The 24,334-nt window shown below is 38.7% G+C and overlaps 1 protein-coding gene across 15 annotated transcripts in view; it reads right to left on the bottom strand.

The window, feature by feature from the left end:
• MARK3 (microtubule affinity regulating kinase 3) overlaps window positions 1-24,334 on the bottom strand; it is a 62,301-nt gene that overhangs the window by 5,764 nt on the left and 32,203 nt on the right. For 3 of the 15 annotated variants that reach the window (XM_077180732.1, XM_077180736.1, XM_077180734.1), the window contains 12 exons: window positions 21,992-22,048; window positions 20,860-21,096; window positions 20,634-20,753; window positions 19,848-19,947; window positions 19,490-19,602; window positions 18,597-18,750; window positions 16,918-17,135; window positions 12,304-12,381; window positions 11,540-11,643; window positions 6,822-6,986; window positions 5,810-6,067; window positions 3,439-3,465 (listed from right to left, as the gene is read on the bottom strand). In XM_077180732.1, coding sequence (XP_077036847.1) covers window positions 3,439-3,465; window positions 5,810-6,067; window positions 6,822-6,986; window positions 11,540-11,643; window positions 12,304-12,381; window positions 16,918-17,135; window positions 18,597-18,750; window positions 19,490-19,602; window positions 19,848-19,947; window positions 20,634-20,753; window positions 20,860-21,096; window positions 21,992-22,048 — 1,631 coding nt within the window. The remainder of the gene's footprint in view (window positions 1-3,438; window positions 3,466-5,809; window positions 6,068-6,821; window positions 6,987-11,539; window positions 11,644-12,303; window positions 12,382-16,917; window positions 17,136-18,596; window positions 18,751-19,489; window positions 19,603-19,847; window positions 19,948-20,633; window positions 20,754-20,859; window positions 21,097-21,991; window positions 22,049-24,334) is intronic. The other 12 variants (XM_077180737.1, XM_077180733.1, XM_054634173.2 and 9 more) reach the window with 9 other exon arrangements.

Here is a 24,334-nt window from a genome sequence, read left to right as displayed (position 1 = left end):
AAGCTGCTCAGCTGAGAGCTGCTGGTCATGGCAGCATCCGAGCAGGACCCTGCTCTCTGAGCTACCACACAGCTCATGGCACAACAGGGACAATGCCACTGGCAAATGCACAGCTGTGAGCAGAAAAGATACAGAAAAAATGAGAAGAAGACAATTGGAAGTGCCAGTGCAAAGTGGGCAGTTGTTGAATTTATTTTCAAGAGATCTCATGCTGCTAATCTATGGTGGATATAAGAGAAGGTGGAAAAAGATTTTTCATGCCTGTATATACCAAGAGCATGAAGTCATCCCCTATGAGAGCTCTACAGGACCAAAAAAGGGGTAGGTAGGAACCACCACATGGACCAACTGAACATATCCTCCCCTTTCAGATGATTATTTTACTGGGCAAAGCCACCAACAAGTTAGAAAACACTTCCCAACTGAAAAATTAAAGAGTACTTAAACTTCAGAGAGCCTTCTGTGTTCCTAGGAAGTGGAAGATGGCAGCTTTAAGAGCTGCAAACATTTACAGATTTTTGTTGGGTTTTTGGTGTATTGTTTTGAAGCTTGCCAAAGGTTGTAGAAAATGGGAGCACAACCAGTTTCCCCAACAATGAACAGCCTTACTGTTGCTGGAAGCTGTCCAGAAAAGTCTGTAAGGAAAAATCCCTAGTGATGTTCTGACACACTTCTCAGTTTGAAATTAAGCCAAAGTGTTCAGTTTGTAAACCACAGTACTCTAAATCTAAGAAAGGTCATTATTTAGAATATACCTGCCACTTTGAAATAATAAACATTCTCATGGAAGCCTCTCAGAAAACCCTCACTTTGCTCAGTTTTTCCATGCATCAATGTTCCTTTCATTGAGCAGGAGGAGCTGCATAAAGTGACACAGAACCTCAAATGTGAGCCATTATGCCAAGCTTAAGAGAGCTGTGGCAGTCTCTCAAGGTGCTCCTTCCTTCATGGCAGACATGGTTATGGTCCAGCCCTGCAGCCCAGCACTGCTGCTCTGGGAACAGGCACTGACTGTACTGCCAGGATTGTTCTGCTTGGGCTTTGAGAGTCAGAGGCAGCCCTGAGGCCTCCTCAATTGCCAATGCAATCTTCACTTCTGGGCTAGTTTATGCTCTAAATTTTCTGCTTTGCTTGTGTTTTACATAAACTGATTTTATGGACCAAGATGCTTCTTGGTCTTGAGAATGGAACAAATACATAGACAAGTTCTGTTCTCATTTGTCATGGCATGCTTACACATTATCTACCTTATGGTTTATGAAGGGCTTTCACAAATCTGATTGTTTCCACACATCTGTCCCAGATTATGCTGTGTTTCCTGTTCTTTACATCTTTGTATGCTGTTTTAAATATCCAAGTAAACACAAAGAAAACTGTCTAAAAAGATATTGAAAATCAACAAAAAGTGCAAGATGATAAAATAAGATCAATTTATGGAAACAGAGAAATGATGCTGCAATAAAATCCAGAACATTGCGTCATTTTTGCTGTCAGAGAAGAAAAAAAACGTTAAGACTTCCACAATGTGCAGATTGGCAAAGACAGTGCATAGTACAAGATAGATATATATATATACTCACACATATATATATATTTGATACTTCTGTGTACTGAGCACAATATTAAAACTCAGCAGTTTAACAAGGAGTGCCTGATCATCTACTTTCATTCAGCTCCCCAGAACTGATGTTGTGGCACTATGTATACATGCTACTGGGCTACTGTAGTTCTTTCAGAACTAAAAAGACAGTGAGCTCAGGTAGGATTCATAGCAGATAAAGCCAGGAGAAACTGCCAAAAGCCCCAGCATTTTCAGTTTTTGTACCTACATACAGATCAGGAATGGAGGGACACCACAGATTCTTAAAACAGAATTTGAAAAGCACACTGCTCCTGTTGCAGGTTGTGTGAGATTTAACAAATTTCTTATTCAAAAAGACACATTCATGGAAGCTGTAGCAGATACTTCCACCACGGTCTAGGACTCCTGGCCTCAAGTCAAAGGTAATTTTTAAAAAATTACTTTAAAATTACCTGAAATCTCAAATTTAAACAATAACCTTCTAGTTTAAAACTGTACCCATATTAGCATTTCCCATCTTTCTTCAGAACAAATGTAGATGCATCCAGCTGTGGAGGGTTGCACAGATCACAGAGCTTTGTTTTAGAAGTGGGCTGCCCCCCACAGCTGATGATGCACACTGGGTTTAAGCCACTGGCCCTGCTCAGTTCCAGCTGTAGGCTGAGTTGCATGGTTTCTTTCCTTAACTAAGTTGTTGCATTTTCTCAAGTCAGCTGTGACAATGCCAGCCAAGCCAACCAACACCAGTTCCAAACATGGACATGTTTGGGAGAGCACTGATTATCATCACCATGGCATGGAATTCACTCAGTTCATCAGGTAGGGTACTTTCAGCCTTGCACTGTACACAATAAATCCAGATTCAGGCAGCAATTTACATATGTCAGGACTCTCTAAGCATTTCCTTGAAATGGTCTAACTCCAAATTACAGTCACAAGCAGAGCCTTGTATTCTGAAGGTTAAAACAGATGCCTGGTTTCTGGCCCCATCTCCCTGGTTTTGATCAGTAGTAGGAAACTGGAAGTACCACCCTTTGAGAAGTTCCAAGATGTGGTAGAACTAAACAGGCTGTTACAAAACTCTACTGGAAAATTGACCTGCACATCAAAATTGTATAAGCAATTTTCATGAATCATAATGGATTAATGAGAAATATAGCAGCTTGATTCATTCCCAAATTGCAAAACTAAATTCAATCCTTTGGTTTGAAATGTGAATCAGACTTCTGAGCTTTTCCCTTTTGCTGATAAATTTGCATAAATGTTGTACTTTTTGTTTAGAATTGAAGAGCTCTATTTGCACTTCAGCTGCAACTCACTTCAACAAATGCACCCCATTTTAAAATAAATATACAGCTATTGAATCTTCATTCAATCTTCCACACAAAACTTCAACTCACAGCTGTGCTCAGCTGCAGGCAATGATTCAGACCTTTTTTCTCTTCAATATCATAAAACAGACAGAGAGATAACAAATTTAACAACACTTACCTTTATTTGCTTGTAACCTTATGTTTTGTTTATACTTTCATCATTGTTATCAAACACCTCATTCTTCAAACATAAGCATGCTAAGTGTATTAGTACAGAGAACAGAATTACTTTGGCACTACCAACTCTATCAAAGAAAGAAGAATTCACAAGGCATGCTTAGCATCTTGTTATACAACACAGATGGTGCCACAGATTCTTAGGTATCATCATGAGTTAATGGATTTATTCTATGCTTTCCTCTGAAGAAAGAAAGTATTTAGTTCTCAGCAGGAAGTTTAGTTTTCAGAAAACCAAGGCTAGAAAAGCCAAATCTTTTGTTAATTGCAGGAGCCACTTTTTTTTTAAATATAAATAAATCCTACCTTTTGATAAACCTGAATGACATGTTTCTAAAAGAAATTAAGCCAAAATAATAATTAACAAAAAATTTGTACAAAATAAATTGAAAAAGGCATTTAGAGCGAAACATGCAAAAATATCTCATTTTAAATGCACAACTAAATTACACTTCAATACATTCTCAGATTAGGCAGATGATTTAGGGGCTGAAGAGTCAAACTCCTGGCACTGTTACTTTCACTTTTTTCAGGGAAATATGTAACCAGTATTTATTATGAATTAAAATATGTACTGGTGTCAAAACACTTGAAAACTCAAAATCTGCAAGGTCAGGTAAAAATATGTTTGGATCTTCTTCATATATTTATCATGGAAAGCAAAAATCAGTAACACTACCATGATTCTATCTTGAGTATCTTCAGAGTTAGGTTGCCTCCTTTCTTCATAACATTAGGTCAGCCATGTTGTGCTAAAAACTGCCTTAAATATTTAGCTTTTTTAGTGGCAGAAGCTGTAACAATTGCCTACACCAGAACATAAGTAGTTAATCACCAAAAGAATTCTGATTCCCCATTGAGAATGCTACAATAAATTAATGAGTAATAAGGTTTAAAAAAAATCTAATTAACAGGAAGAAACATAACCATGTCCTTCAGTGGCACTATCCACCTCCTCAGTAGTTTGCACAGCACTGAATATAACAGAGCCCCAGCTGCAAGAGATCCTCCAAGAGCAAACTAATCATCTGTAACTGTGCTATTGTGTTACAATTGCTTGTTATTTAATCAAGTCCAGATGGAATTTAAACTACTGTCAAAAGTCGTGGGGAAAGACTTCTTCAAGAAAACCACACTGCACTGCAAAAGATGAAACTCTGAGGTAATGATAGAAGTTTGAATGCTGCCTAAACAACTGAGTGAAAAGTTTGCATGTTCACAGTTTGAGCGTCCACATTTGGAACGTCAAATGGAAAATTAAGTAAGGATATTACAAACAAAAGTACAGAAAGAAAGACATGCCAAAAGGATGTGCCTGATTAAGACTTCACTTGACAGAAAGCAGATGGCTTAACACTTAAAAAATATTCAAATTAAACTTCTCTCTCTCTCTCTCAACATAAAAAGATGGGGAAAAACCCAAACCAAATTTCCTACAGCACAGTTTTTCCCAGAGAAGTGTTACCTGGCAGAGAACTGTGCAAATTAAAACATTTATCAAAGGCTAGGCTCTCATGTTCTTGTTTTGCAAAGAAGCAACTTCTACATTTTTAAGGAAATTCACCCTCTAAACTGAAATCAGCCATTTGTGAAAAAGTGGAGTGTGGCTTAGCACTATTTTGTAGGAATGGGAGTCTGCAAAGGTGATACTGAGAGGGAGGCATCCATAGCCATAAAGTAGATAGGAAGGAAATGGCTTGCTGCTGACGTGGAATAAGCTTAAAACAAAAGCTAGCAGGCCAAGATTAGAATGATCTTGTCCAAAAAACTTCATCTGATAAGGAATGTACAAAAGCTTGATGATTATCTTAGATCAAAGACAAACAAGCCCTCAATTCTGCAAATGCAAGTTGTGGAGATCAGTGGTCTGAAGTATGTGGTGTGGGAACTGACAGGTTTCAAATAGAGAAGGAAAAAAAAAATCAATTTTAGGGTTTGTAGTAACTAATCTAAATAATACATGGATTTGAAACTAGAAGTTCAGTTAGAATAAAATTGTTAGTGCAGGAGCAAGACCTGCTGAAGCTCGGCTTTGGCTGGACCACCACACCTTCACACCTAACACAGAACCTGCACATCAACTAAAGGCCAAAGTAGGAGTAAATTTTTTTAGGTTTGACCAGACTCCTGTCTGGTCTGAAACAGACTGAAACACTAATACTGCCATGATTTTAAGATGGCCTGTGACAGCACTGCTGCCAACAGAAGCTTTTTTCTCCTGCCCCTACTGCTTCACCTGTGATATTTCTATTTCTGTGTGGCTAGCAAGGTTATACTGGAAACACTGATGGACTAAGTGACTGGAAAACACAATCTGAGCTGCTAATGCTACATGAAATATCTAGACTGGGCTCCTAGTTTATACGATCTACTGAGCAGCTTTTCAACTGAGCTGAAATGTTTCATCTCTGCAGACATGAGGCTGAAGAGCACAGAAGAAACAGCACAGACCAAACTGTTTCCCATTTAATCCCATTTGACTCAACACCCAAAAACAAATGGCTTCTGTAACCAAAATAGAAAATATGAAAATATCACAAGCAACTGCATTTTAAGTCGCAGAACTTCAGCCATTAATCAGTGAATGTGGACAAAAATCGTTTAAGCGATGAAGTATTCCTACTACAAAAAGGAAATAAAAGGCAGCCACACTGCACTGGCATTTTAAGAGGCTTACCTTCTGGTTAGTTTGGAAGTGAGTTTGCTGAAGAGGTTGGTGGAGCCGCGGGCGCGGGTCTGCGAGAGCGGCGTGGCCTCGTGCGACAGGCTGGGCGAGGCGGGCGGGCCGTTGTAGGTGGCGGTGCGGCGCTCGCGCAGCTGCCCGTGGAACGTGCTGCGGCTGGCCGTCCCTCTGGGGAAACGAACACGGTCAGGGGTGCTCGCACTGCTAATGCTGTGGGTGGAAGCAACGGGAGTTCTCTGATCGGGAATAGCGCTAGGGCAGAAAACAAAACAAAGAAACCAACGCTAGAACGCCTCCGCACGGGCACTGCGGCTCAGCAGGAAACACAAAACGCTACGTTCTACGGTAAAGCGTAAGCACACACTTTGGTATAGGCCGAGGTTGGAAATACCAACATCATTACAGCACCGTATGGAATCAAAACTTGTAAGAAGTTAGGATTAAGAGGCTGCCGAAACAGAAACCTACATAGGCAGAAAAGTGCAACAGGAGTATCCTGGAAAAGACCAGATAAACCAGGCCTACGGTGTTTTGCTGAGAAGACTGATAAAAGAATAGACTGGTAAAGTTTCCTCCCAGGAAAGAGAATAGGTAACTTTAATGTCTCTCCCTCCACGTTCTGTACATACATCTTTGAAAGTCTTGCTAATTTGAAAGTATCCTACACAAAATTAATTTGAAAGTCTCCTACACAAAATTCTCTACAAGCGAACCGCTCCAAGTAGTGAAGTCCTTCGGGATACACAGTTAAAAGTCTCCCACAAACTTTGACAATAGGGAATGTCCAATACTCCTAACAATAGGAAAAAATTAAGGTTCACTATTGCAGGATTATGTCACAGACAGCCTGACACACCACAAGACAAATGTAAACGAGACTAAAAAAATGAGGAAACACACATCTTGTGGGCAAAATATACTAGAACAATCTAGGACTAAAATTCCACAGCACAAAGTTAAGAAGCAGTGGGTATAAGTTAGTGTCACAACGATTTCTGGTTCTTACATAGGCCTGAAGTTATCTGCGCCATTGTCTATTGGAGGCAACATCATCTTCGTGTGCACAGAGGCTGACATGGACATCGACTTCTGATGTCGCAGCCGAACACTGGAGAAGGATGTGGTACAAACTGAAGCAGGGCTAGCTGCGTAAGCGAACATTTCTGTCAGGCTGCGAGGGGGTTTGGGTTCAGGCAGAGGCAGAAAGAAGAGCATGATGGACCAACAACAAACTACTGCATAGAAAAAAAAAGCAAACTTTTCCTTCTATTAACTGGTTTATCAAAGAACACGAACTCTAACAGCCCTCCTCTTCTATGTAACAGCAATAACTGCCCTACACTCCCCTTAAAAAGCATCCTTACTTACATGGCACTGCACATCTGTACGTGCCCATGCTCTTACCATTAGCATTAGTTTGCAGCGATACCCTCCTTGATGTACAGAACCTGAATAACTCAGAATTCTATGCCAAAGCTCTACGATAAAGCACTGATGTAACTTGTATTGCTCTTAACAGTAAACAATGCATTAAAACCCCCACCAAATGGACTTTCCAAAAGACTCATGATAGTTCCATTACTACAGCAAAATCCTTTGTTTTCAGAATGTTAAAAGAAATTAGTGAAAGCTGGTCAAGCTGTTAAATCTACATCAGATAACTGAGAGACTTCACAGGTACAATCAAAACCAAAAATACCATGATCTTTAACAACTCCAGAGATGCCAAAAGAAAAAGGCTGCTAATAATGAACCTGTATGTGTAATAAGCACTGACATGCTTGCTGCTCCCTGAAGAAAGAAGAATGACTGTTGAAGAGCATCTTGTATTGCTTTGACCATGAGCATTAAATTTTCCAAATTACCGTTCAGGCTTTGAAGGAATGTATAGAGCACTGTCTTTGCAGAATGGCCAGTAAGCTGCCAGCTGCATGGTATGTTCAAATAGGAGCATTAAATTTAGTTATTTATTTAAGCCAAAATACTTTTGCAGCCTTCACATTATCTAGTAATGATAAGGATAGGAGAAAAGTGAGAAGCCACAAGATGTTTTGGCCCTTTCAGACTACACCACCACCTCATTCATCTGAAGTTTGCTTTAAAAGTAAGACAGCTATAATTCAGAAATTCTGCTTGAGGTTAAGAAATCAATAATTCTCAGTGACAGTTTCATGACACTGCATGTTCACTTCCAAGTTACTTCTTGGTTACACACAAAATCTCAAATCCTGTTACCAAATTCTGGCACATCAGACTCTGGAGAGAAGAATGCTAGTGCAGCTACAAGTGTCAGCTCCCCCACTTCTCAGGCTTGGCTCCCAAAGCACCAGTGCAAAGCACCACACAGCTCAGACATCTGAACTGCTACCTAAAATGCTTAGCAAAACATACTTGTTTTTGGTTTGTTTTTAACTTTTCAGGATCTGAAAAACTTCATCTGAGTCATGCATACATCTCAACAATGTTGAATCCATCAGGATGACAACTACAAGCACTACTTACAATGAAGCCTTCAATACAGGCACAGCATTTACATTACTCCGGGGTTTTAAGGAATTTTCAGAAAATGAACATTCATCCCAAAACTAATACCCTGAAGTCACAAAATTGGTCACTAGTCTCTCAAGCTCTTCCAGCTCATTTCCTGTACATTTACTACAAAAGATAAAGAATCTAGTTTTACAATACAAGACTCCAATTTTTAGTCACCTGCCTCCAAAGATGTGATATCTAAAGATATCAATAAAGGACCATCTCTTCCTCTGATGCTTTACTAGAAATCAGCTTCTTTGGATTACTAGCCTGGGAACACAGGAACAGTGAACTAACAATCACCAATTAGTGCCAAGGCTTATTAAAAATCTGAAGCTGTTGTAAATCATTTGTGTTACAAATGATTTAAAGCAATTGCCTATCATTATGAAGAGTGTTTCATGAGTCCCCAAGTGCGTTAATTAATGCTCAGGCTTTGGAGGAAAGCCAAAGGAGTTGTCTCCAGCAGAACGCCTGTGTCAGCCACACAATGTGTTAAAGAGAGATGGGAGACTCAGAACTCTTTGCTTCCACCAGTCTGGCATGGGTCTTCAAGACTACTGTCTCCAACATCAGATCTACTGACTATTGATTCTTTAAAGCTTTCACACTTTCAGAAACAGTGCCTTCTCATAATTCAATGTGCAAGATAAAAGCAGAATAAGCTTATGTTTTAACGCTTTCTCTACAGAAAAAAGTGGAGATTTTAAATGTGTGCATCTTGCCTTTTATGGTAAGTCTCCCAAGTTTTTACTGAGTCACAGTCAGTATCTGAGTAGCTATGGAAAATCTAAAATCTAATCTGTAATAAACCAATTCCAGCAATTACTCTAGCCTGTAACATTTGCCACCAACAGACATTTCAAAAGCATAGAAGTAATTTTTAACTAAACCTTGTATATGTGCAAAGCCCAGGTTCAACTTCAGATCTTGCTTTATAGAAGAAAAAAGAACAAGTTTCTAGAGTTACTTTCTGCCAAGCTGAGAGTACAGTAACATTAAAGATTAATTCTGAAGAGCCAGTCCCATCAATCACCACGTTGATTTTTCCTGCATTAAAGGTCCCTGCACTTTGTGTGACCAGTCAATGCTTTACCCAGTTACAGCAACAAAATACATTCAGATGTAAATTCTGAATTCTGTGCCAAATCACAGTAATTCTGAAACTGTGCCAAAATGAACATGCAGTTTAGTATTGAAGCATTTCAGACAATGAAAGGTCTCCAACTGTAATACAATTAGCAATGCATTCTCATTACCCTTTCTGTTTTTAACCCTCTATGAAAAGTAATGAATGTAATAATCAAAAAATGCACAATAAAAGCTATAAAGACATTTTTACATGTGCAAATATAAATTCTCAGACATTTCAAATGACCCACATAAGGTTGGTTTATAGAAAAAGCTAATGATGTTTAAATACCACATTGACAATAAAAGGTAAATTACACAAGGATAACCAATTATGAATATAAACCACAACTAATATAGTTGTCAAGTGCTACTCAATCTTAACTTTAAGGTCTATATGTGACAAACCAGAAAACATCAGTTTCCTGAGAAACTGAAAGCTGGGGAAATAAAATTACTTCATAAGATAGTTCTTTATGAGTATGAACTTACTCCAAAATTAAGGGAACATCTAAATCTCAAGCATTCCCAGTAAACAATATCTAGTAGCTTTTAAAAATGCAATAAAGAAACTGTAGGCAAGATATTAGTTTACGGATGAACAGAAATGGTACTAAACCAAGTAATCAAGTAGTAAAAATTTATCAAAACTATTACGGACAGAAAGATTCATTTTTTCAAAGAGTGCTTGGAAAGAAAAAAAGCTATTAACACATCAAATCAGAGAAAGGATGGTGACTTTTACCCTAAACAACTTGGTAACATTAACAAGGAGTAACCAGTGTATGCTGAGACAGACACACTAAGGGACAGCACCAAAGAGCTGGGCTGTACTTCACAAAACAGGTGACTGCACACCCAGCTGGCCAACTACACTTTTGGCAGTCTTCAAACTTACATCTGACTCTTTCCTTAAGCACTTTCCATTTGCAGAAAGCTAGGAGGAAGAGACAGGGTCAAAATCATGCTCTTTATCCCTAGGCTCCAGGAATCAAACAGGGAATAGACAGGCTTTCCAGTCAACATCTCAATTCCTTATCAACTCCCAAAAGGAGGGGAAAAAATTTGTGCAAAAACACAAGTTAGAAGATATAATACTAGGAAGGGCTGGAGAAAATTGGGAAGCACAGTAGAAGGGAACACATTCTTTTAAGCACCAGGCAAGGGTTAACTATTTAATTGTTACCATCTTTTGACAGCAGTAAAATTCTGACAAGAAGGGCTGGATACTAAAAAACCTCAGCCAGCCAGGAAATTTGGTGGTGTTCCTCCCAACTGCTACTCTATACCTGACATCTATGTTCACTATAATATTATTTCTGACAGCTCTTCTCAGTCTTCACAGCATGGCAGTAGATGTGGCCACAGTGCCAACACATACAGTGGTTAGCTCCAGTTCTACTGCATGCTCTACTCAGGCCTTCATTCAGTAAATTAAAAAGAAATGTGTTATTTCTCTGACTGTTTTCACTCAGAATATGGAGATATTGCCTCAGAAGGGAAGCAGCTGAGTTCTGTAAATCCTGGGAAGCTAAACTGCCAGAGTATCAGCAAGGAACACTGTTAGCCCCAGACAATGGTGGATCACCATTTCATCTTTGCTCAGAAAAAATTACCTTCTCCCTGAGACTTTGCAGCAAAACCAGTATTTCAAATAATTCCAGTGAAGCAGATTTTAGAGTGAAATAAAAAAAGAGAATGGCTCAAGAGAGATGGACTTTGTAGTCTGACACTAAACAAGGCTCTTCTGCAAGCACATGCAGAAGAGTTTGGCCACAGGGGTTCATAACAGATTTAAGATGAAGGCTGCTACAAATATTTCATTTATTTAACCAGAAATTAGAAACTTCCTTTCACATTCTAAGTATAAAGACTATTAAATGAAATACAGGAAGAAAACCCAAGCCCCAACATACTTACAGGTGCTCCATAACCAAAGATCTGTACTCACCTTTCATCATGAATTACATTAGAATACCACTTATTTTAAAATAAGGCATTAGAATTTCTTTGGAAAGGTGAAGACAAGTGACATACACCATAGGAAGACATTTCATATACCTGTTCTCCTTGCCATTTTGTATCACTGAATGCCTATCAGCAGTGGTTCTTTCACTACAAACATAAGTGTTGCGCCGTGTCATTGCTCCAGGGGTAGTATTATTCTACAATTAAAAAACATAGGTTTGTTATTCCCCACAGAAGGCTTTTCTGAGGTTAGTCTGCATATAACTGAAGGCTTTTTACTTAATGCTAGTTCTACACAGCTCTAAAACTTACAATAATGAAATAACTTAATATACAAACTCCATCTAGTATTTGTAAGGAATATTGCAATCAGAAAAATAATTCTAACAAGTTGTTCTTGTATTTCATACTGATGGCTCAAAATTAATATTCCTTAAAGGTTTTAATTACAAATGTTCTGCATTACAAATTCTCAGTATATACAGCATTCTTCTACATCTGCATAGCCTGTGTCTTTATAACCTATTTTTGAAATACTTTACCACTTGTAGCTTGGAGAATTTTCCTTTAAGTTAAAATCATACCCTTAAACAAGATAGGAAAAGCAAAGACTTAACAAACAAATGTGGTAAAATTCAGTGGGAAGGTAAACATGGACTTTTAAATATTAAGATACTATGAAACACTAGACAAGTTTTAAAAACAGGGAAGAATAAGAGACAAATTGCAGAGAATTTTAGTACGACAATTTTTAAAAATACACATTTCAATGCAAGCATAATACATTGAGGACAAGAGAACCAGGGGGACTTAAACTACAGACCTTACTTTAGAGGGGAGAAAAGAAATAGAATTACTTTGCCTCTGTCTTTACAGAGAAAGAGGGTGGAGATATGCCCAAGTTGGCGGTCAATTTTCCAGGAACGACTGAGAAGCTATAGGTAATTCACAGATAACAGAATTATAAAGAGTTAGATGCAATTACTGCAGGAAAAGCAGGGTGGTCCAGACAAACATGCACCCCCAGGTCGTAGAGGAAGTAAAAGCTGGCAAGCCTTTGTATTTTTTTCTCCCCACCCCAAGAACAAAACACAGGAAACTGCAAATGGTTGAAAAAGTAGAAAAAAATCTTTCAACGTTTTCTTTAAAGAAAAGGATCACGGGGCAAAGCAGGAAGCAAAAAAGGCTATAAACTTCAAACATCACTGCTGGGGAAAGTCTTGGAGGAGGTCAGCTTAAGGGAATGACTGGTCAGCACCTGGATAAGCACATGTTGAGTAAGAAGGGCCACTAAGAATCAGGCAGGGGACTTCATGCTCAACTAACCTTTTGGAGCTCTTTGAAGAATTATGCTATGACGGACAAGGGAAACTCAGCAGATTTTAAAAATAGCATTAAGAAAAGGTTTCGCATAAACGGTCACAGGAGAGAATCATGGCAAGAAGGATTAAAAAAAAAAGAAAGGAAAAACTAGTTCAAGCACAAAAGCAGAGTAGCCAAACCTTTTTTGTTTCCGAACCTGAAATAAAACTGTTAAAGTGGAGTATTCCCAATAAATACCAAAAGCTCCTCCAGTGCCTTAAGGCAAAATATCTGCTATGTAGGGAGTCTCAAGCAACACATTCCCTGAGCTATTTAACCTTGAAGCCATCTTGTCTAAGGGACTGCTGACCTGTTTGTTACACAGCTTTTTACACAAATGTACAGTGCACAACCTCCTGGTGTTAAAAAGTACAAAGACAAAGGATATTTTAGATTGGCAGAACAATTAATTAATATGTTAGATGCATGCAGCTGTCTAAAGGGTTCTCAAGTATTCTTCACTATAGTCCTTAGGGATAAACATGTGGCAAGTGTCACATGCCTTCCTGACCCTTTCCTTGTGCTTTACTCCTTATACATCACTTGTCTTCATATACATTTATTTATTTTAAAAAACCCCACCACCAATTCTTCCACTCTGACATTTATCACTGTATAAACTCCTCTCTCTTTACTAAGCATGCCAGCAATGAAAGCTGTGCACCTAAGGTGAAGTTTTGTTTATCTGTTCTTGGGAAGCCACACTTTGCAGGACACTTCATGCAGGCCTGACAAACCAATGGTACAGCAAAATATTGCTTATTAGTATTTGCAGATCATTTTGTTCCTGAACATACTAGAGGATGAAGCACCTCAAACATCCAACACTGCTCTTCTGGTGGGAAATAAGCAAAATAATCAGTGGCTTCCTTCTTTCCACCTGCTCCCTTTGAACATGAAATGTTGGTTTCCCTTGAGAAAACACCACATAACATTACAATGTATTGTCATGTGGCACATCTGGAAAGACAAGACTGCAATCTCTGTGCTGGACCAGACTTTTAAGACTATGCATTTTCAGGTTAGAGAGTTTTGCTATTCAAATCTGAAATGAGAGGACTGCAAGGACAGGCTCTCCCAGCTCATTCTGAAATGCAAAGATGGAAGCATCAGTATACATTTTTTCCTGTTTGACTCAAATTTCAGAGGTCAGAGGAAGAGATTAAGCACTTCAAAGTTTCAAATTTCAGTTTTGGCAAGAATAGTCTTGGTATTGAGGCCTTTACACTTTCTAGTGTATGACCTTTCACGATTCATCAAGGAAGCTCTTCAGCTGTGACTTTTTGTTCAGCCAATCTCCAGACTGTTAATCTCTGGACTTGACTAAACAGCACAGGTGCACAGCACTGGAAACTGGTGAGAGCAGCCTTCCCTGATGGAATGACAACCCCCAGGCTCAGGGGTGGCTGCCTAAGTTCATCTTCATGGCATTGTGTGCCTTCTTTGCAGGAGGAGCTGACCCAGCCCAGCACATGTTGAGACTTGTGAGCACATGCACGAGGTCCAGTCAGAGCACAAAGGATGAATCTGTGCTACAGAGTCCTCCTCTTTTCCTAGAGAGAGTCCTGTGTGCACTGCTCAGACAGGCTATTTCCCACTAAGACACACCAGGGGAAGGACTGATGGAAAATTTTCATATAAAACTTCTGACTTACAGCAGTGAACCAATGTATTTAGTTAAGAGCACTAGTATGGTTTTTGGTCCTGGATAACTTTTCAAAGGTAACACCTATTCTCCTATTTCAGTTTTCTCAAAGCTATTCTAAGGGTTCTGGGACAGCTTTATTACAACACTGAGAAAAAAATCCAAAGCTCTAAGAAACAAAAAAGGAATTATTAAGACACAGATATATCAGTTCCTGCTAACTATCCAATGTCTGTAGCAGGTTTTCCTTATTAATTTGGTATTTGCCCAAATAGCTTGAAGATTTTTGATCTGTACTTGTTCAGCTTGCAGAACAATTTTGTTTACAAGAGTTTAAACACTCTTATCAACTTTAGAAGTACAGCTTGGAGCCCCTCACTCCAGTCCCAGACTCAGCTATCTGCTCTCCAAGCACAACTCTTATCCTCAAGTGCAGGCTTTTATGCTTTGTTACTCAATAACAGCAGCACACATCTGACTAAGGGTCTCCAGCAAGGACTGGTTCCACTGCTTTTGCTTTTGTTCTGTGAAAATTCTGATTGTTTTTATAGGATATTTTTACATCTCTTCAGTGGTTTGCCATCATATTACAGATTTCAGGACTTCAGTGCTCAGTAAAACAGAAACTCTCTTCACCTTAAACTTTTTTCAACCTCAGGACAATATGGTAACTCCTGTATTTTTTTTTCCTTCTGGATGCATGCCAACACTGTAAGAAACAGAATTCCCTACTCAGCTGCAGGAAATGACTAAAAACTCATTTTTTGAGTGCTTCCCTTCACTCCCAACAACCAGAAAGCCAAAGTGTCATCTTTGCAGTCTTTTGCAGGGGAGAGAAAAAGGAAAAGGAAAAAAATGAGTTTGAACTGTCTGGTGTGAAGAGCTATAAACAGATACAATTTTAAACACTAATTATTGAGTGACAACATAAGTCTGATTTCCTGTTTACCACCTGGTAACACTGCTAGTAAAAGATCAGCTGGACCAGTTGCACACTGAGTCAGGGAAGCATTGAATGGTTATGAGCTGAAATTTTGTTTCAGGTCCAGGAGTAAGAAATTTGAAATAAGCCTACTGGAATAAATCCCCAATATTTGGGAGTGGCACAGAATAGCAGATGAAAAGCTACTGAATGTAAAGTATGTTGTAACTGTGACACAAATCTTTTGAACAAGGCATCATACAATACCAAGTGAAGTCCAAAGTAGGACAAAAACTGATTTGTTTATCCTACCATTTTGAGATTCAATAGCTAAGAACTGTCTTTTAAGAGAAAACCAAATCTGAATGGTTTCTGGACTGATCAAGGACAAAGGGAAACTGTGGAGGACCACAAAAATAAAAAAGGGTTCCCCAAAATCCTGAATTCTCATTCACATTTATGAATAACAGCTGCTACAGTAGAAAATGTGTTTTTCCAAGGAAACTCTTGGGCTGATATCCTTGAGCCAACTCACTACTAGCCACTGAGTCAACTGACAATACAGGGCCAATGAAGTAAACCAAATTTCATTTCACTTCTTTTGCTTCAGACTGTCCTGCAGCTCAGGAAGTTATGTTCTCATTTGCTGTAAGTAATGGTGCTAATTATTGTGACCAAAGGAACTGTGACAGCTTTGTGGGATGAGTTAAAAAAAACAAAAGTTCTGTTGCAAGTTGAACAAATTGAATAAAGGACTGAGAATTTTTTTCTTCTGAAAAGAAGGAAGTTTTTCAATACAAAATCCCAAAGTTTTAGAAATTAAATATCACATGACTGAAGCATTATGTGAAAACAGATTTCCAACTTTGCCTTTGAGGGAGGAACCACAGAGAACACAAGTTAAAGCCAAAATGAACAAAGGATTTTCTTTCTTTTGGCACGCTGCCTGTTGCTAAACCATGAACATTTACTACTTTTGCTCCTTTGTATGTTTTTATTGTTGTTGTTGTGGTTTAGAGGCAGGTGGGGGAAGCCCACAAGGACAAAAGCCAGGAACACTCCTTTTGAATACAGGCTGAAATACATCTTTAAAGAGTTTTTAGAACTACATTTCTTTGATATTCTTAACAACATAACTATGACTTAAAATAGTAATGTTTGAGGACAAAGATTAGGTGGCTCCTTATACACATGAAACTATAAAACAGGATAACAAAAGTAGAGATTTCATTCTTCTCTACAGAGGCCACAGAGGAGTGGTTGGTATCAGGAGTAACATAACTAACTTTTCCTGCTTTACTTTTTCTTAATACCCAACTCATGTCTGTTTACCAAGAGCTACTAATGCTAATTATGAATACTGACTACTTCAAGACTATTAAGAGGTAAAGTGAATAGCTGACATTGCAAGGGAAAAAATACCTACATTTACTCTTGATAAATGAAAAGTAAAATCAGCACCACTGATAAATCACATATTTAACACTTTTTTACATCTCAAAAAAAAATTTAAGGTTTTGATAAATAAACATTTCTACTTACACTAGGGACAGCTGAACTTTTCTTACGTTCAGGAATATCAGCCTTATTGGGATTGCTGGCATTCCCAAGCATTGGGCTAGCTGGTGCAATTCCTCTTCCTGCAACAGCACTACTGCTGGATTTTCTTGACTGAATTCCTTCCTCTTTGAGGTCACTGTCTGTAGTACTAGTCTGGCTTCTTTTAGGATATGCCACTACTGAGGGGATGGATGGTCCAGCTTAAAAAACAAACAAAAGAAACAGGAAAAGGATTTTTCTTCTCAGAAGTTCAGTGACTATTTTTTATCACAATGGAAATGTATTCAGGAGAACCAACACAGTTAACACTGGGAACCAGAGATGCAAAAAGATAATTAAATTATTGAAATAGATGTATTTCAGGAAACAGTAGAACATTGTGAAAAACAAAAACCTTGTAAGGTGAACATACAACTTGATTTCCATGAAAGTTCCAAGAATTTCATTAAGGTTTCTCATTTGGCTTGCTAGAAAAATGCTTTAGAGACATCTTAAAGACACTTAACAAGTAACTGACTCATTCAAACCAGAGCATCCCTCATTAGCACAGAGCTGCCGTGTGCTGCTCAAGCCAATTTCCTGAGACAGGCAGGTGGTGACACAGCCCTGGTGGCTGCTGCTCTGTGCTCCTGCACCAGTGGCAGTGGCTCAGCCTCCCACGTGTGCCAGGAACACAAAACTGCTCCCACACCTGAGAATGAGGAAGTCCCTTCAACAGTGCCAGGCTCCCTCTTGCTTTAAGAGCCTTCTTCAGACTGGGTGAAGTCTGTGGGGTGTGTCAGGATTGTGTTCTCTGACATCTCACACCTCTGAAGAGGATACATCACGTTACATCAACTTCTTAGTTAAATGTTTTAATAAGAATGAATCAAAAAGTGTATGTATGTATATACACAGACAGAAAAAATACATTTAAATGCATAAACATATAAATATATAATATGTAGCTAAAACATGTTTTACAAGTATCAAAACCCTCAGTAACTGGCATCCCAGTAGACTCCCCAAGCAAAGCAACCTCTGAGTGCAGAGAAAGCTCATGAAAGGAATCCCAGTTTAGGCAAAGTGTCTGAGCAGGAGGATGTTTAAGACATCTAGAAAATCCTAATCCCAACATTGCACTCTCATTAAGCAGAAAAGTTGTAAGTTTGTCAGAGTCATTGTTCTTTAGAAATTAAATTCCTGGGGGACAACCAAGTGACACTAGCCTCAGGAAACAGGAAACCAGAAATATTGGCAAACTGACATTTCTTCAAGTTTTAGACACAAGCTGACCTACTAGTGTCAAAAGAAAACAAAAGCTGAACAGACATACAAGAGGATGGGGGAGGAGTGCTGTGCTTTTCATGAAAAAGGGGGTTGCAACATTCTCTTCAATTTGTGTAACAAGATTTTGCCAGCACAGTCAGGAATTTATGGGACAACACAAGGCAGAACAAGAGAATTAAGTTGGTGTATTCAGTGTTCCCCTAAAAGCTCTTTTGAAAGCTTTATAACAAAACCAATTTAAAAAATCAATTATTCACTAAAATATTTAACCACCATGCTATGAACTATGCTGTTGTCATCCTCCTTACACTTGGGGGATGGAGACAAATCCAGAAACTGAGCAGAACTGGAAGCCACTGTACCCTGCAAGGCTGAAAATGAGAGAAGCTCACCATGATCACTGTACCGCCGCTGCTTCTGGCTGGAAGATATGCTTCTCTGAACTTTGTGATGAGGAGATTGTCCAGTGCTATTATTAAGATCACTACTTGGCCTAACTTTGGCAAGTGAAAGGTTGCTGCTGGAGCTTGAGTCACTTGCATCCAACTACAATACAAACAGGAGTATGAAAACGAGAAGTTCAGACAAAACAAATTAAAGCATCCACCACATTCTGGGAGCAGGAACAGGGGGGTGGAAGGTGGCTCTGCTACATGGGAAATTACTGATGGCATGGGCAGCTGCTTAGAGGTCCCACCTTCTTTAAGGTTGTTGCACAAGTGTCTTAGGTAAAACTCAGGGGAATTTGCAGCTCCTCAAAGGATAATCAGTAAAGAAAATCCATTTGTCCTTTCAGAACTCCCCCCTTAGAGTTCTCCAGGGTTTTAACAGGAAGAGAGGATATACTTTGTAGAGGCCACCACACCAACTCCTCCAGCAGAGGAACCAAGAGCAGCTTACTGATGCTGAGCCCTCTCAGCATTGCATGGAAAGGTAATGTACAATGCAAGAGCTCTTTCAGGTTGGTCACTCCTGCTCCTTGGTTCTCTTAAAATAGTTACAGCTGGCACATTCACACCTGAGCTCCTAGACAAGCCAGGACAGTAACTGCTGAGCAAACAGGGCAGTTCTGGAGAGCCTAAAGGAAAGAGTTCACTGGCTCAAAATCAGGTGAGAACAAATTTGCTTAATTTGGACTGCTGATGAGTAGAACAACATAACTTAAAATGCAATGGATTTTTGTGCAGGAATGCAATGCCTACAGTAACTGACTTAATTTTTGCTTCTAACTCTGCTAAGGACACTTTCTGATTTGCTTCTTTGCAGTTTTAAGAATGGTACTTACCTCTGATGACTTCCTTCCTAGCAGTAAGTATGTAGCTGTGATTTCATCATACTTCATTTTACTAAGGGATTCTTGAATTTCTTCTTGAGAATATCCCATTCCTACCATAATATCTAAAACCAAGCAGACATTTTGTAAGTAACTGAAACTCTGATGTTCAGGCTGGTTGAGTGTTCAAGAGAAAGGATTAAAACAGAATTATTAATTTTGAGAATATAAACCTGATCAAGTATCAGTTTTAAAGGACTAGTTACTTTTTCCAAATGTCAAACAAATACAGAGTGGTGATGGAGGAAAAAAAAAAAAACCCTCCCACATCATGCAAGCAGTATTGTGGTTCTGGGAAGTACTCAATTACCTATTCTTTTCTGGTCCGAGATGTCTAGTTCTGGTTCAACAAAAGGTTTAAGTTCATCCTCCTCATGCCCTGCATTGATCCACCTGTCCTTCATAATTTGCTATGGAAAAAAAAAAAAGTTTTGTTAGTACAGTACACTCAGCAGCAAAGAAATCAAGCTGTGAGAAGAACTTCTTTATACAACAAACACTAAGGTCTTTCCTAGTTTTTATTTTTCAGAACTTTTCCAGCTTTGCTCCAGTGAGGAGAATCAACTACACACATCAAGCCAAGCTTCTCCCCACAGTCAGCTGAATTCCAGCTCACAGCAGAGAGCCAAAAGCCTGCAATGCAGACCAGGAGCAATGTGAAAACTTTGACATGGCTTGGAATTCCAAACTCCACCAACAGAATTCCATGGAAGCCCTGTTTTAGTCTTTACTCCTCCAAGAGGGTACCAAAGGCAACTACAACAGCCAATATCTCCAGCTCACAACTGAGAATGTGGAAAACAATGTGGTGGATCATTAATTAATTAATTAATTAATGCATTAATGCATTAATTAATCCACAAGCTAACTGCCAAGAAAAGTTATATGACATGGAAAGTGTTGTGACACACTGAATTTGAAAGTAACTGGAGTCAGGTGTATTACAACCCCAGTAAAAAATATCTTTGAAGAGTCATGTGCTTTCATCAACAATCCCACCTCCACCCCAAATATGCACAGGAACAGGGTGGAAATAATAAATTACACCTCAAAAATGCACTTTGCAAAATTTGATGCACCTCATTTGTGCAGTTACCTCTAGAGTGCCTCTTTTTGTTGGGTTTAGCACCAGGAAACGTTTGAGGAGGTTTTCACAGTCTGTGGACATGTAGAAAGGAATCCTGTATTTTCCCCTTAGCACTCTTTCTCTAAGTTCCTTGGCAACAGAACAAGAATAGACAGTAAGTTGTAAGCAGCAAGTCACTTAAAATATTAGATAAAATATTAGATAAACATGGCCAACATAGTCCACAAAAAGCTACCTTTAAGTTCTGTCCATCGAAGGGAAGAGATCCACTCACGAGAGTATAAAGAATAACACCTAAACTCCAAACATCTACTTCAGGTCCATCATATTTCTTCCCTTGAAAGAGCTCTGGAGCAGCATATGGTGGGCTGCCACAAAAGGTGTCCAGTTTATTTCCAACTGTAAACTCATTGCTAAAACCAAAGTCAGCTATTTTAATGTTCATATCTGCATCTAGCAATAGATTTTCAGCCTGGAAGAGAAAGAATGGTTTGTAGATTAATAAAATACTTGATTTAAAATGCTGTTGGTTGCTTTCACTCTTTCTTAAAAGGCAAGAAGCTGAAATATCCATTAACATTCCTTTCCTTGCAAAGGTGTGCTTTAGTCAATCATTAGCATGTTCTGTTTTAAAAATTTCAGTACAATGGCTTCAGACTATGGGAGCTGTTTCACTCCCCAAGAACCTGTTACCATGTTTTTCTCCACAGAAATGTATCTTACATTTTGATCTATTCAGATGAAAATAAGATATAATCTCACTATCCATATACTTATTAGCATGGTATTCTTGCAGTAGTTTGGTAATAAAAATTATCTTTAAAGTGCTTTCAAGTGTTCTTTTTTTTTAATGGTGGTATTGGTTTTTGCTTTTTTTAAGTTACAAAGCTATGACAAGTTGAACAAATTATGTAGCAGTACTATTAATATAAAAGGCACAGTTAAAAGAAGAGATAGGCTGTTTCATGCCAAGCTACAAAGAAGCCATACTTCAGTTTCATTATCACTACTGGTAATTCATTCTGTTCAACATCAATTCTTGTCATATCTCTATCAAACTACCACTTTAAAAAAAAAAAAGATTTCTCAGCTAACACTGACCTGCATCAGATCTGAATGCGACCACTGGGGGAGAGGTTATCTTTCAGCAGCCATTAAATGTTTGCATTTAAAAGCTTTATAAATCCTCTTCCTTTTATTTAAACTGGTTCTAAGCTGCAAATATTTCTCAAGACTCACTATAACATATGTAAATAAATAAATAAATCAGAAAGCTCAGTATAAACTGTATTTTATAAACAATAAAGGTCACACCCACAGGTACAGAAGCTGACACACATACACTGCACACACTTTTTCCTACTCACCTTGAGATCTCTGTGAACAATATGCTTTTGATGGCAATACTGCACTGCAGATACTATCTGGATAGAAAACAAGCCAAATTATGTAAGTGACATCTCAAAGAAGCAGGAGCTTTAATTAAAGATTTCAACATTTATTACTGAAGTTGACATGAAGTTATCCACTCAGAGCTACATAACCAACTCCTACAGTGACCAGTATATTTGGGAAAAAGCTGCTGAATAACTTCAATGTTATTTGATCTATTTGCTTTCTCCTATACTTGAACCAGGATTTTGTTTTTCCTGTGGGGCTAATTATAGACCAGTAGAAGCAATGACTTTCAGAAAGGTTACTGAAGTATTTCCATTCCAATACTGTATACAGCTATAAAAGCTTTCCCCCTAGACTGAGGTTTTCCAGGCCCTCTCCAAAGGTGGTTTTTCATGCCATGCCAGAGAGAAAAGGATAAGAAATGGGCTTTGATTACTTGAGAAACTACTGGGAAACAGCCTGTTTGTCAAAATTTATGCAATGAGAAGCAACTAGGCATGTGACAGAGATCTGCTGTCTAAGTGCATATGGTTAAGTGTATTTTGTATACCACAGAAAGCTCAATGGAAAAACTCTCTTGTGTCTCTCAAGTGTAATGGAATAATTTCTTCCATGATAATTTCCAAATATCATAAAGATTTTCCTGCTTTATATAGCAAACCATATTTACACAGTGCAATGTCATAGTACATTGCTTTTCAGAGTCATAAGCATTGCTGCAGAAATTCACATGTATGGAAAAGCTGGATAAAGTATTATTCTTACATGACCACAAATGCAGTCAAATGCATTTTGTCATGCATGCATGGTCAGAATTGAGGCAGATGGTATGACTTGTTAAAATAAGTGGAACTGCACATAAAAATAGTAACTACATTTAAATAAATATTTTTTCAGTCTTCATTCAAGAGTAAGAAGACTTCCCCAGCAGAAAGATGAGGTAGCATTACTGTTACAAGAAAATAACTCCTGATCTGATCACCAGTTTAGTGTAAGGATCCCTTGTACTGGTAAAGGAGCAAAGGTTCTCTCCCTCAGCATTTAGAGCACATGAAAGTTGTTGGGAGGTTCTTGGTAGGTCAAATAACTGATGCACCAGTAAGTTTTGTATTTGAAACTTAAGCACCAAAGTGATCTTTGTGCCCTGTAATATTGAATCACTCCCATGCAAAATGTCACCTTAGACACCAAGCAGACGGTGGAAAGCTGAAGCACTATTTCCATTCCCTACACCTTCATTCTGGTTTGGCTTTTTCCTTTATATGCTGGTTCCCTCTTTCAGACTCCAAGTTCAGCTTTTTCCAGTTACTGAAACTGCCAAAGTGCTCCCATGCCACCACTTGTCTCCTCCTTTTGGTTTCCCTTCCTTTTCTCTCTGCTACCATTACCTCAGCCCCAGTCACAAGCTCGCTCTGCAGGGGCTTCCAGTGCTGCCAGCATGACAAACACCTCAGGCTTTATTCAGGATTGCAGAGACACAGCACTACCACCACTCACTCACTCCTGAGCTGCTTTATTGTGCCTGCCTAAGAGCAGAAGGCTGAGCAGATGATCAATCAGCAGCTTCCTTTGGAGATGCTTTTGAACTCCTCTGCACTGCAACAGGATGGCACAGAGACTGCAGAAGTGAGTCCAATCCATGTGAAGTGAAATAATCAAATGTGTAGGACATTAATAATTGAAGAACATAACTGAATGAAAAATAGCACAAGGCATGGCTGCTTCAGACTGAAACCTTTGTCTTCCAGCTTCCATCACTGTTTCCATTGACAGCTCCCTCACTTCCTAACCTTCATGTGTGAGGAATTTTCTGACACTTGGCAGGTGAAGAGAAGGGGAGAAAAAGCATCTGAGCTTTTTGCTAGAAGTAACAATTGGAACACTGAAAAACTTTTCTAAAGAGTGATTTCAAAAATCTGTATAAATACAGGTTTTGAAGAAGTTCTCTCTAGGCAGAAGAGCCATTCTCTAAAAGGATAAAATGACAAAAGGATGAATGACCTCTCAAGGCCCCTTCCACACTGCTAAGAGTATTCTGTTGCTTTACTAGAACACACCAATAAGATCTATCTTGTGGATTTTATAATTTTCTAAGATCTGTCCTAACATCTATCAGCATTAAGAATTCTAAACTGTTTCAGCAGGGAAACAGTGAGAACACTGAAAAAGGCCAGATCTCATAGCTTGCAGAAAAGACAGGGAATTAACACACACAAATTTAACAAGACTTGCTGCTCTGCATCAGATTTTTTTGTGGAAAAAGGATGAAACTGAACCAGAACTGCCTGGAAGAAGAATAAGGTGACATTAAG

This window comes from Agelaius phoeniceus, chromosome 6 (assembly GCF_051311805.1).
Source record: "Agelaius phoeniceus isolate bAgePho1 chromosome 6, bAgePho1.hap1, whole genome shotgun sequence".
In the NCBI taxonomy this organism is placed as follows: Eukaryota; Metazoa; Chordata; class Aves; order Passeriformes; family Icteridae; genus Agelaius; species Agelaius phoeniceus.
Note: the sequence above shows the minus strand (reverse complement) of the source record. Positions and strands in the feature narration are given on the sequence as shown.